At 40.6% G+C, this 12,190-nt stretch overlaps 1 protein-coding gene across 5 annotated transcripts in view; it reads left to right on the top strand.

Moving 5' to 3' along the window:
- Window positions 1–12,190, top strand: part of fam13b (family with sequence similarity 13 member B) — a 54,303-nt gene that overhangs the window by 38,673 nt on the left and 3,440 nt on the right. For 3 of the 5 annotated variants that reach the window (XR_001312411.1, XM_014031976.1, XM_014031978.1), the window contains exons 11-23: window positions 1,581–1,669; window positions 2,778–2,829; window positions 2,968–3,097; window positions 3,979–4,050; window positions 5,437–5,710; window positions 5,805–5,943; window positions 6,424–6,505; window positions 7,137–7,325; window positions 9,039–9,247; window positions 10,098–10,181; window positions 10,258–10,353; window positions 10,429–10,772; window positions 10,844–10,945. Coding sequence is in view for 4 of the 5 variants with exons in the window: in XM_014031976.1 (XP_013887430.1) it covers window positions 1,581–1,669; window positions 2,778–2,829; window positions 2,968–3,097; window positions 3,979–4,050; window positions 5,437–5,710; window positions 5,805–5,943; window positions 6,424–6,505; window positions 7,137–7,325; window positions 9,039–9,247; window positions 10,098–10,181; window positions 10,258–10,353; window positions 10,429–10,772; window positions 10,844–10,945 (1,862 nt within the window). In the remaining variant the exon portion in view is untranslated. The remainder of the gene's footprint in view (window positions 1–1,580; window positions 1,670–2,777; window positions 2,830–2,967; window positions 3,098–3,978; window positions 4,051–5,436; window positions 5,711–5,804; window positions 5,944–6,423; window positions 6,506–7,136; window positions 7,326–9,038; window positions 9,248–10,097; window positions 10,182–10,257; window positions 10,354–10,428; window positions 10,773–10,843; window positions 10,946–12,190) is intronic. The other 2 variants (XM_014031979.1, XM_014031980.1) reach the window with 2 other exon arrangements.

Genomic DNA, 12,190 nt, shown 5'->3' on the forward strand with positions numbered 1-12,190 from the left:
CACACACACACACACACACACACACACACACACACACACACACATACACCATCCAGTGTTGGTGGTTTATCTTGTCGTGTTTACACATCAAAAACAAATACCCACAGAAACACCTTTTTTTTTTCTTTTTTAGTTTACTGCAAGCAAAAGTGGGAAATCCCCTGTTTCACTCAACTGAAAGTGAAATCCAACGATGCCAAACTGTTTCCAAAAAAAGCCAACCTCAAGGTTCACCAAGAGAGAGCCCAGTTTCTGTGTGGCCCTTTCAAATAACTAACCTATCTGTTCATGTTGAGGCAGAAAGTTTATGATCTGCACAGTACTTCTGTTCTTCCCAGCTTGCTACATTAGCTGGACATTTAGAGGAAGAGATGGCAACAGTTATTAAAGAAATAGACACACTTTTTCTTAAGCATTTTTTTTACACCTGCAGTATCCTCGCCTGCCTACGAAGCCGGAGGCTGTATGTTTTCCTTTCAGGGAAACTAGTCCTTGAATACTGAAAGGGGTTACTTTTTGAATTTTTGACTCATAATTTTGAGACCTAAGTAYGTAAAACTGGCTTACATTACATGTAATTACATTAAACAAAGTGAAATGTGTTGCATCTGTACCCATTAAATGTCTTGTTTATCTACAAGGAAGCCATTGCTCTGTGCATATTTTCTCAGCGCACATCACAAACGCTTTTAGTAAATCTCATCACTGTGGAATTCAAAAGCYTTTCCGTGCTGCTGCCCCACGCGAGCATAAAACAAATCAACAACCTTTGTGGATCTCATGACAGGAGGGGAAAAAATAACCTGGATATAGTTTCTTTACACAGAATTTATAGGTGAAAGATACAGTGACTCACACATCATTTACTTTCTATAAATAGAACCAGGTCAAGTGAGGTTTTTATGCAGTAAGTAGATTCATCATCTGGATAGAAAATTAACTTTTTAAACACGAGATAAATGATTAAATCGAGCAGACGCTGAACATAACTGTAGAAACCTCCTGGTGCCGGATGATTGGACCCTTTTGGTCTTTAAACACACACAGTATCATTATCATCATCCTCCTGCTATTCAGACCAACTCTCACTGAATAAAAGGTGTAGTTCAGCTTGGTTCAAAGGATTAGCTCCAGTCTTGATATTTAAAGTGTTATTTATTCCAAACCAGAACACTGAAACCTACCATTAGTGCTTAAAAGCTTTTTCTAAAGCCCTTTTGGATCAACCTGTTTGTTACTTTAGATTTGAAGTTTTGCTTAAAAAAGGGACAATAATTAGACCAGTGTTGATGAGATTAAGTGGCTGTGTTCATCTAAAAATATCCCCCCACCTTTAGTTTTTGTAACCAGTAACCTGTGGGACACATCATTTTGGGATTTAGCTGTTTAGGGGAAAGCACAAAAAACCATTCCCTGTCAGAGGAAGTGAAACAGTTTGTTGAACTGGGATACACCTGTTTGAAACAGACCTCCGATGAGTTTCAGTTTCTCTTCTTGGCCTCTCGTCTTCAGTTTTAAACATCTAACACATGAGACGGTTTTATCACATCATGGTTTATTTATTTTTCTCATTTTCTCAGAGCTTTCTCGACACCCTGGAGGAGAGCTCAGGAATGGACCTGGACGCAGAGACCGTCAGAGATAATGAGAACAATCTTAACACTGCCAGGTGAGCTGTCCAGGGTTCAAATTATTCTTTTTTTTTTACTTTTACCATATTATTTGCAGCTTTTTACCCACATTGCAACTGTGGAAGAGGCTGCATAACTATGCTCATAATCCTGTGAAACAGTTAATTTTTTTATTAATTTTTAGCTGTTTATATATATTAGTACGATGGAATATTTGGGCCACACAACAAGATTTTTTTTATTATTATTACATGATTAAGGTCGTAAGTTTACGAGAAAAAAAGTCATAATCTTACATGACGTGTCAATTTTCCGTTCCTCATTTCCTCCTTATTTTTCTCACACCTGCTGTGTACAGCCATGTGTCTCTGTGTTTATGAAGTAGTCAGCGATGACTTGGGTCACTAGATTAATATGGTTTCATRCAAATTAGCTATGAGCCAACTACATCTGTCAGTGCATGCTTCAGTTTATCATATAGTTGTTTGCACAATTTCCAAGTCTTGCAACTGATAATTTGATGCTAATGTGCTAAAAGATTAACAATTTTTTTCAAGCAATACTAAAAAACAACTTGACAAGTTTCTTAACAGACCTCATTTTAATGCAGTGATAACTACATGCTTTTTCATGTAAAGGCTATATTATTATGATTTTAATTCTAGAATATTATGACTTTATTGTCATACGACTTTAATGTTGTAATATGACTTTATTCTCGTAATGAAAAAAAAATCTTGTTTTGTGGCCCTAATACTTTGTCATACATTGTGGCTAAAAATATACCATTATTAATCATTGTTATATTTTCACACACAATTTTAAATTCTAACTCTAGTTTTGAGTACAAAGTTTCCCTCTTTAAACTGGTAAAACATTCAGGATAAGTTCTTTGGGATATGGAAAGATTTATGTTTTAGTTGTGTAACTGTAGCGTGACTCCTCAGCTGTTATTCACACCTTCCACGGTCCRATTCTCAGGAAAATCGTGGTATGACTGGTCATCACATGGGGGGGAAAAATCTTCACAATAACTCACACAGCAGAGCGTAACAAAATAATGCAAAGAACAAAGCAAAGCTGCAGCTCATGAAGGAATATCAACCACTTTCTGTATTTTAATCAAGACTGGATCTTTTCTTTCAGGCAGGACAATCAGAACCTCGACACCATGGAACAGACTGTCACCATAAACTATGTAAGTAGAGGCGATATATTACCACTTTATAATTAGATTCTAAATATTTATATATTTTTTAAAGTTTCTTCGGTTAAATTATTTAATTTGTGCTCCGCGTTCCTTTGATTGGTTTATGTGCTCTTCGTCTCTTTCCAGCTTCAGGACTCTGATCCATTCGGCTGCGATCACAACGCCAACACCAGCGAGACCAACAGGAACCATCTGTCGCCATGCCAATCAAACTCTGGCCCCCACSTCCAGCTTTTCCCTGACAACCAGTGGGAAGGTATGTTCCAGCTCTTCTCAGGTGGGCTTCATCCACGATAAATATTCCATCCAGTCCCAAGTTATTTGTTTAAATTAAATATTTATCTGGTTGTTTTATTCAAAATCCAGAAAATTTACAAAATATCAATTTTTAAAATGAACTTTTTGTACAATTTWGCTAAGTTAGTTATTAAAAATCAACCAAGTTGCCATCTGAACTTTTATGAGCTTTCATTCTTTTTCATTTTTTTGTGTGCTAACCAGCATCTTTTAGTTACATTAAAATACATTTGGCCAGTTTGTAAACCCTTTATCTTGTTTATATCTTTATATAATAGTTTTCATCATTATAAAGCAACTAGAATCATGAGAGAAATGTACAAAATGTGCTTTGAGACCCAGTTATCCAGTACTGCAAATCTGTTATTGGATCATCTATCAATGTTTTTACAATCTCCTTATTTTGCATTGAAGCAACTGAATATTTCAGGTCATAGTTCATTAGAAAGCAAAGTCCAAACACATTTTTGGTGGTTGTTCTGAGGAAAGTGCTGGTGTGTTTCTGTGTGAAACATTTTCTATAAGTCTGTCCACATTTCTTCTTCACTAAAATTTTTTAAACTTGTTTAACTTTTCTGTAGAAGAGCACACAAACTGTAAAATGATCACATCCTGTTTAGCGAAAACATCTTTCACTGTTTGTGTCATGATTTATTAGAGGCTCTGAAACCTGTACCTGGGTTCTCCTCCTCCTCTGTTCAGACTTGTTTTAGAAGCACAGATGGGCTGAATGCTGGTGGGTGAAGTTGTTACGAATGATTGACCTTACTGCTTCCTTCTCTGTGCCACTTCTCTCCCTGTCCCTCCTGCTTCCTCTCCTTCCTCCACCCATCCAAACAGCGTCACCCCCTTCCCATCTCCACCTCCCCTCCATCGACTTCTCATGTATGCATCTGCAAAAAGAAGGTCAGGGTAAGTAGTTCCACATCCACGTGTCCATCCACGGCTCCACCCATCCCTCCTGTCAAACTGATTSTCACTGCAGCAGCTAATGTAGGAGAAACTAACACGTGTGGGATGAAGAAARGCCTGCATGTCAACAACTTTTCCTTCAAATTTAATGATGTAGCAGGAAAGTTTTATCTTGAGTGGATGGTTCAGTGCACCGTTTGTTCTGATTGCACTAACTCTTACACTACCATTAAGCTTTGTCCTTGTCTCATTACCATCGTGACCCTTCTCACACAATTTCCTCCTTTTTTCCCTCATCTGCTCAACTTTTAGACCTTTTCAGGCAGCTTTAACATGAAGATGCAAACGTGGGATAAATCTTGTGCAGGAATTGAATTAGAATTGCTCAGATTGAATCTGAATGTGCATAATTTGAAATTGAAGGCATTAGTTTGAAAATTAATTTTACTAAATTGAAACAGAATTTACTGGTTTGAAACTGAATTTAAAGTTTTGAATGTGGATTAATTTGCTTTGAAACTGCATTTTGGTTTATTAAAAATTCAGTTTGACTACTTTCACTTTCAGTTCCAAAATTCAGATTGTTGTGTCACATCCTGGTTCTTGAGAAAGCCAGGCAGAGTAATCAAACACAGATCCACAGATTTATGTTTCACTTCGGTGAAGTTTCCCTTCTATATGTAACAGAGTTGATGCAATCCACCGTAAAAGTGACAAAAACAGTTATTTTATTGCAGTGATTAATTTTACCTATATGTAGAAAATGTTACATTTACATCACATCATGGTTCACATATTGATCAGATGCTGCTGCTGACTGATCCATGATGTGATGTAAATGTAACATTTTCTACATATAGGTAAAATTAATCTGCAATAAAATAACTGTTTTTGTCACTTTTACTGTGGATTGCATCAACTCTGTTACATACAGAAGGGAAACTTCACCGAAGTGAAATGTAAATCTGTGGATCTGTGTTTGATTACTCTGCCTGGCTTTCTCAAGGACCAGGATGTGACACAAAAATCTGAATTTTGGAACTGAAAGTGAAAGTAGTCAAACTGAATTTTTAATAAAGCAAAATACAGATTCAAAGCAAATTAATTCAGATACAAAACTTTAAATTCAGTTTCAAACCAGTAAATTGTTTCAATTGAGTAAAATWAATTTTCAAACCAATGCCTTCAATTTCAAATTATGTACATACAGATTCAATCTGAGGAATTCAATTCCCGCTGGCAAGATTTATCCCATACAAACAATATATAATGAACTACTTCGGTGTTATATGCAGGGCTTTGGTAGTGTGGGGTTATGTTTTTATTTTCTAGTTGATTGTTTGCACTAATCCCTCCTTTTATCCTTTTACCTCCTGTTTTTTCCAGATCCTGTTCCAGCTTTCAAATCCTGGCAGGACGACAGCGAGAACGGCGAGGCCCAGCTCTCCCCACTTGCTGGCCGCATGGTCCCCCTCCCGCTGCTGCCCCTGGAGGACGACGGCGAGGAGGACGTCAGGGAGGGAGGCCAGGTTGACTCCCCGTCGTCCTCGCGCACCCATCCTCACATTCTGGCACGGCGCTTCCTGGACTTCGGAGCGCACTGCACGCAGCGTTTCCTCCAGCAGGACCCAGACACCACCTCCCCCACTAAAGCGCCGAGGTACGATGAATATCTGAGATCCTGGAGTGTTTGAAGATCAGAACGTTTCCAGTCCAGGTCGGTGCAGTTGATGTATACACGTGTGTGTCCTCAGGCCGAGGCGAGCGTCGTTTGGCTCCAGAGAGGCCATGAGGGGAGATTCAGTGACTCATCAACTGACCAAGAAGCTTCAGCATCTGAAGAAGAAAATCAAGCAGTTTGAGGAGCAGTTTGAGAAGGAAAGGAACTATAAGGTACAAACAAATAAGTCAATCCACTAAAGCTCACATAATGAGCTTGATTGCAAAAATAATTTTAGTAATCACTTCTCCTCATCCTCTCCATATCTTCATACAGCTACGGATCTGATGAGGGGGTTTCCTGCACTTTAGGGCTTTGAGTTTCTAAACTGCACTGAGACCCAAACAAAAGATCTGAAGTGCTGCTCTGCCTTCCTCGCATTGTTTAGCAAAAGACAATTAAAATAATTAATATAGAGAACCGTGTTTGAACATGAGAACATAACTAAGAAACAGCAATGTTATTAATTTAATCATTTGATTAATTGAAGAGGTATTCCTAATTTTTGCCCTGAAATTTTATGTTTTTGTGATCAATGGCATCAAAGCACAGTTTAGACTCATTCATCTCCATGTTTCTTACCGTCAGTCCTGATGATGTAATATTTATTCATTTTTAAGCCTCATTTGTTGTTTTGATGTTTCTGTGTGCAGCCCTCTCATGCAGACAAGGCAGCTAACCCCAAAGTCCTCAAATGGATGACCGATCTGACTAAGATCCGCAGGCAGATTAAAGGTAGATCCACTTCTTTTTTTTTCCTGTAAGTGTGCATCTTTGTGTGTCTGTTGGGGAGGGGAAAGAGTGTGGGTCATCCTGTTCATCATCACACGGTTTGACCCATTTCTCACCCTCTTGACCCGTTTGAACTACATGACATGCATGCTGGTCTAACAAAGCAGACATGCACATGTTGGGGGTTGAGGTGGCTCTCACATGCGTGGCTCCCCACCCTTCTGTGTGCTGGTGCGTCCTTGTGAACCCACATCCAAACCTGCAGGATGAGTTCAGTACGGTGAAGCTACGGAAGATCATTTATCTTAGAAATGGTGTTAATAAGCAGAGCTCTGAGGGGGATAAAACAGCTGCATAAAGTGGCACTGATTATCAGAAAATCCTGGTTAGTGTGATGATAATCGATGATAATCGATGATAAACCGGTTTCACCGTACTGAATCAGCCTCAGGTCGTTTGTCCACCTCCTCTCTTGCGAGGTGATTGCTCTCCTTTTCGGAGGACGCAGTGGCTGAGACATGTCTCTGTTTCCAATCAAACCTGAGAAAAAACAATAACGCGAGCACCCGCTCTCCACTTTCCTCCCTCTGTTGCCCAACGACTGATTGATTGATTGATTGATTGGCCCAACCAGGACGCCAGCACCACCTTTTACCCAGAAGCACGCTGAGGCACCAGGCTTTGCTCCATTCACACAGACGCCACCCTGCTCCCTCCTCCCCTTCCTCCTCCTCCTCTTCCTCTGTCTGCTCACCTCCCCATCACAGTCCCACCCTCCCGCTCCACCCCTCCTCAGGCCTGAGCTCTAGACCGTATGACCTCAGTAAGTACAAACCCCCCAGTAAGTAGACTTTACAAACACTACTAAGCAGGGGGCGCTGTTCTGGTGTGGTTCAGATAGCATGCTGGCATGGGATAAATGAGAAGAAATGGAGAGATGTAACATGATCTGTTTACAGAATAAACACACTGAGGTGGAATGTGTTCAGATGAACTTTCAGAACTGATCAACCAGCTGAGTGTAAGCTCAACTGGTTGCCCCAGTGTCCTTATTTCTCTGTGATAAAACTGTTTTACTGCATTGTGTTGTTTATGCATGTTTCTTGTTGGTGATTTGCTCACTTCCACCAGTTGTCTAATATATCGCTGCACACTTCGACTCTCCAGCTGTTTTTCAAGGGATCTCCGATTAGTTGTGACATTAGACTTTATTTAATAAACATATATTTTAACTGTAAAATAAAGACTGTAAAAATACTGTAGGCTGTTTAGTTTTTATAATTTTTAAACTAAAAGTTAAAAAATATATTACACGGACAGGGCCATTTTATTTACACACAAAGCATTCTGGGTAAATGATGAAGTGGATAGGTCCTCGGTGCGAGGCTGCTAGCGAGCTATATCCACCCTGAAGGTTAATCTTGGGCAATTTCTGATGATTGTCTCTTTTAAATGAAACCAGAGAGTGTTGACAGAGAGGAGAAGGTAAAAATGACTCAGTCTGTAACTGAAAATATGGATGGAGGACAACAGAGCTGCTTCATGGATGAAGAACCTCAGCTTAGCCTGTTAMTCTTAGCATTAGCCCTGACGCTATCACCATATATATGTATTAGCTCAGTGCTACACATTCTCCTCTCGTCACCGAGGTCCTCCATCCACATGACAGAGAGGGGAACACAAAAATGACTCAGGTGCAACTGAAAATATGGATGGAGGACCTCAGTTTAGCCTGTTTGTCACGCTAGCGCCGAGCTAATACATATAAGGCAGTATAGCGTTAGCACTAAGACTATTTTTATTTTATTTTATTTACTGTTATTTTACCAGGCAAATCCCATTGAGATCTCAGATCTCTTTTTCAAGGGCGGCCTGGGCCTGAAGGCAACCTATTGTACATGTTTTTGTGTTGTGGGGGAAACCGGAGTACCCGGAGAAAACCCACGCAAACACGAGGAGAACATGCAAACTCCGCACAGAAAGACCCCAGGTCCGAACCGGGGATCGAACCCAGGACCTTCTTGCTGTGAGGCGTCGGTGCTAACCACTGAGCCGTCGTGCCGCCCACTAACAGGTTAAGCTGAGGTTCTTCGTCCATGAAGCAGCTCTGTTGTCCTCCATCCATATTTTCAGTTACAGGCTGAGTCATTTCTACCTTCTCCTCTCTGTCAACGCTCTCTGGTTTCATTTAAGAGTCGATCATCAGATATTGTCCAAGATTAACCTTCAGGGTGGATATAATTCGCTCACACAGAGGACCTATTCACACATCATTTACCCAGAATGCTTTGCGCGTAAATAAAATGGCCCCGTCCGTGTAATATATTTTTAAACTTTTAGTTTAAAAATTATAAAAACTAAACAGCCTACAGTTTTTTACAGTCTTTATTTTACAGTTAAAATATGTTTATCAAATAAAGTCTAATGTTACAACTAATCATGGATCCCTTTAAAAACTTCACCTTCTCCGTCCTCGACACATCATGTTTCTTATTTTATTTTTGTTTTTGTGTCCAACGTTTTCGTCTTTCCCTAGATGCCAAACACTGTGCGGAGAGCGAGCTCGGCCCACAGACCCGCCCTCGGAGCAACACTCTGCCCAAAAGCTTTGGGTCCACGCTGGATCACAGCTCCCATGATGCAGAGGTCAAAGGTCCACGTCCCACCAGGGAGGAAACACTGGACCTGATCCAGCGGAGGGTCAAAGGGAAGAGACAAGAGGACGGGTGGCCTGATGACATCAAGGTGAGGAGCAAAAAGGATAATAGTTGTGAACCGTTTTCACATCTTTTCTTTGCAGGAACCTGAATAATAACTAAATCAGCGGTGTCCAGTCCTGGTCCTCAAAGACCACAGTCCTGCATTATTGAGAATTAATGAGTGATTAATAGGCCCCTGCAGAACATGAAGACCTGCTGAAGCAGTGAAACATCTACAACATGCAGGACAGGGGCTCCTAAGGACCAGGATTGTACACCACTGGACTGAATAATAGAAACTATCAAAGCACAGCTGCCAAAGTTTGATTTATGCTCAGATTTCCAGTGATAAACAACTTTATCAATCGTATTGGAATTCATATTGTTGGAAAGCAGCCTGTCATTAATAGTTTTTGTGTTAGTGTTATTATAACAGATGAAATTATAACAGTTTTTTATTAGTTATTATAACAGATGAAATTATAACAGACTTTTATTATTATTATAACAGATATAATTGTTTTTTAATTATTAACAGATTCAGTGTTTTTCTGTTGAAACAAAATTTAATTATGTTTTAAATGCAAGAAAAATAACATAAATACATACGTTTCAGTTTAGTTCTAAAGGATTCATTTACAAAAGTTTATTCAGTTTATTAGAAGTGTTAACTAATCATTTTTATGCCATTTTTATACTAATACAGAAATATCTATCTCTAACAAAGGTTCTTGTTAAATTGTTAAACACTAGAAATGTGAAATCTGAAGACCTCACACAGGGAGGTGAGGTTTGAACTTCAGCTGAAACGTTTATCGTTAGCGTTCCTGGTAGCACGTCAGAACTGACATAACGTCTCTGAGACAAGTGTTTAACATCACCGTCTGTCTGTGCAGAAGATGACCAAAGAACAGCTSTCCTGTGAGAAAATGGTCCTCCAGAAGAACCTCCTGCACTATGAAGGCCTGCACGGTCGACCGGTAAGTTCACCCACATCCTCAAAACCTGCGTGAGTTTCATCTGCCGGGATTCAAACCTTTTTTCCCGTGTCGTCAGGTGACCAGAGAGGAGCGTCTGGGGGTGAAGCCTCTCTATGATCGCTACAGGCTGGTCAAACAGATGCTCACCAGAGTCAGCATCACACCCGTCACTGTAAGAAAACATCATGCCGCCTCTGCTTTACCACCGAAACCAACGAAATATTCATTATTAATTATTCTGCTCCAGGTTTCTCCTTCCAGCAAGAGGCGGAGCCAAACCCTGCAGCCAATCATCGAGGGCGAAACCGCTCATTTCTGGGAGGAGATCAAAGAAGAGGAGGAGGAGGAGCGGAAGGGTGGAGAGGACGAGGAGAGGGAGGAGGAGAAGGATGATGAGGAGGAAGAGGAGGAGGAGGAGGAAGGGGAGAGCAGCGGCGGAGAAATGCAGAGCTCCGAGGTCATCATGGCCTTCGACGCCGTGACCCCGARGGGCGGCTCGGCGAACCCACCCGACGAGCGGAGCAAGATGGAGGAGGGGTCGGGGAGGCTGGCTCTGGACCTGCGGCTGTCCAGCTCCAACGCATCGTCCATGTAAGACCACCCCACCAGGACCACCACAGACTTTTATATCTCTTATAACTACTAATCCCATCATCCTTCAGGCCAGAGCTGCTGGAACAGCTGTGGAAGGCCAGAGCAGAGAAGAAGAAACTGAGGAAGACCATCCGGGAGTTTGAGGAAGATTTTTATCAGCATAATGGAAGGTAGGAGGTTCTGTTGAAGCAGCTGCTGACTGATGTTTCCTGTTCTCCTGCAGAAACGACAACTGTGGTGACTTCRCAGGGTGTTCGCCGGTCCTTAAAAATCCAAGTCTTAAATTCACAGATCTAAAATTAAGACCTTAAAAGGTCTTAAATATGTTTAAAAATGTGCAAGTTCGTCTTAAATGTGTTACTTTAAGGTCTTAAATTTTGTCGGGCAGAAGCGATTAAAGTTCTCCGTCTCCCCCGCGCATTTCCTGTTGAGAAAAGAAAAAAAAAATCTTGTGATGGACGCAGCTTTCAACCAATAAAAGAACCAGAGTCACAGTTTTAGCCTATCAGAGCAGAGCAGGGCGGGTCCTGCCGTCTGAGCAGAACCGCAGGTGAAGTAAACAGAGTTGCTCGGACTTTTCCAAGGACTTTTTTTCTCTTTTCGACCCGCTACCAGAACCACCCGCCTCGCATGAAGGTAAAGTTATGTAATAAATGATTAAACGTCTAAACGTATGTGTTCACGTGTGACCAGTTCACTGCAGCTGGGGAGATACCTGAGCTGTTACACCGTTACTACAACCAGAACCAGAACCGAGCCCCGACCTGCCCAGTCTTTTGTATCTAAAGTCCAACTTAAACACTTACGTGTTCGGAGCGTTGTCATTATTTTACTGTAGTAAACCCACCGAGCCAAATACACGTGAACATTTTACTTTACGTTATGTAAACATGTGAAACTTCAACGTGTGACCAAACTCTGACAGAAAGAGCACGTCACAACAGGAGCTCATCCTGTGAGAGACATGTTGTAGCTGCTTCAGTTATTAAACATTTATTAACACTAAAAGATGAAGATTTGTAGACTCCAGATCACAGCAAAGACATTTGTCTCAGTTTAAATTTAATTTTCCCTCAAACTCATGAAGAACAAGTTAATTCTACAAAATATTTTAACAATGAGGTGTTTTGTCTGTTTGGATGTGATAAACTTTTATTATCTTTAGAACTATACTACTAACTGAACTGTAATAAATATAATTCATAAATGATCAAATATGAAAAATAAATAGTAGGACTATCCAATGTAACTCCTACCAGTGTAGGAGTTGCTCACACATTGGTCACTAGGAACAGAAAACCTTTGACCATAATGGGTCACAGGTCGCCTTCTAGAAGGATCCCAAATCATCAATCAGTATGATTACATGAGCTATAATCCTGTAAATATTCCCTTTGAATGACGTTGATTTTAGG

Source organism: Austrofundulus limnaeus, unplaced genomic scaffold, assembly GCF_001266775.1.
Source record: "Austrofundulus limnaeus strain Quisiro unplaced genomic scaffold, Austrofundulus_limnaeus-1.0 Scaffold1359, whole genome shotgun sequence".
Classification (NCBI taxonomy): Eukaryota; Metazoa; Chordata; class Actinopteri; order Cyprinodontiformes; family Rivulidae; genus Austrofundulus; species Austrofundulus limnaeus.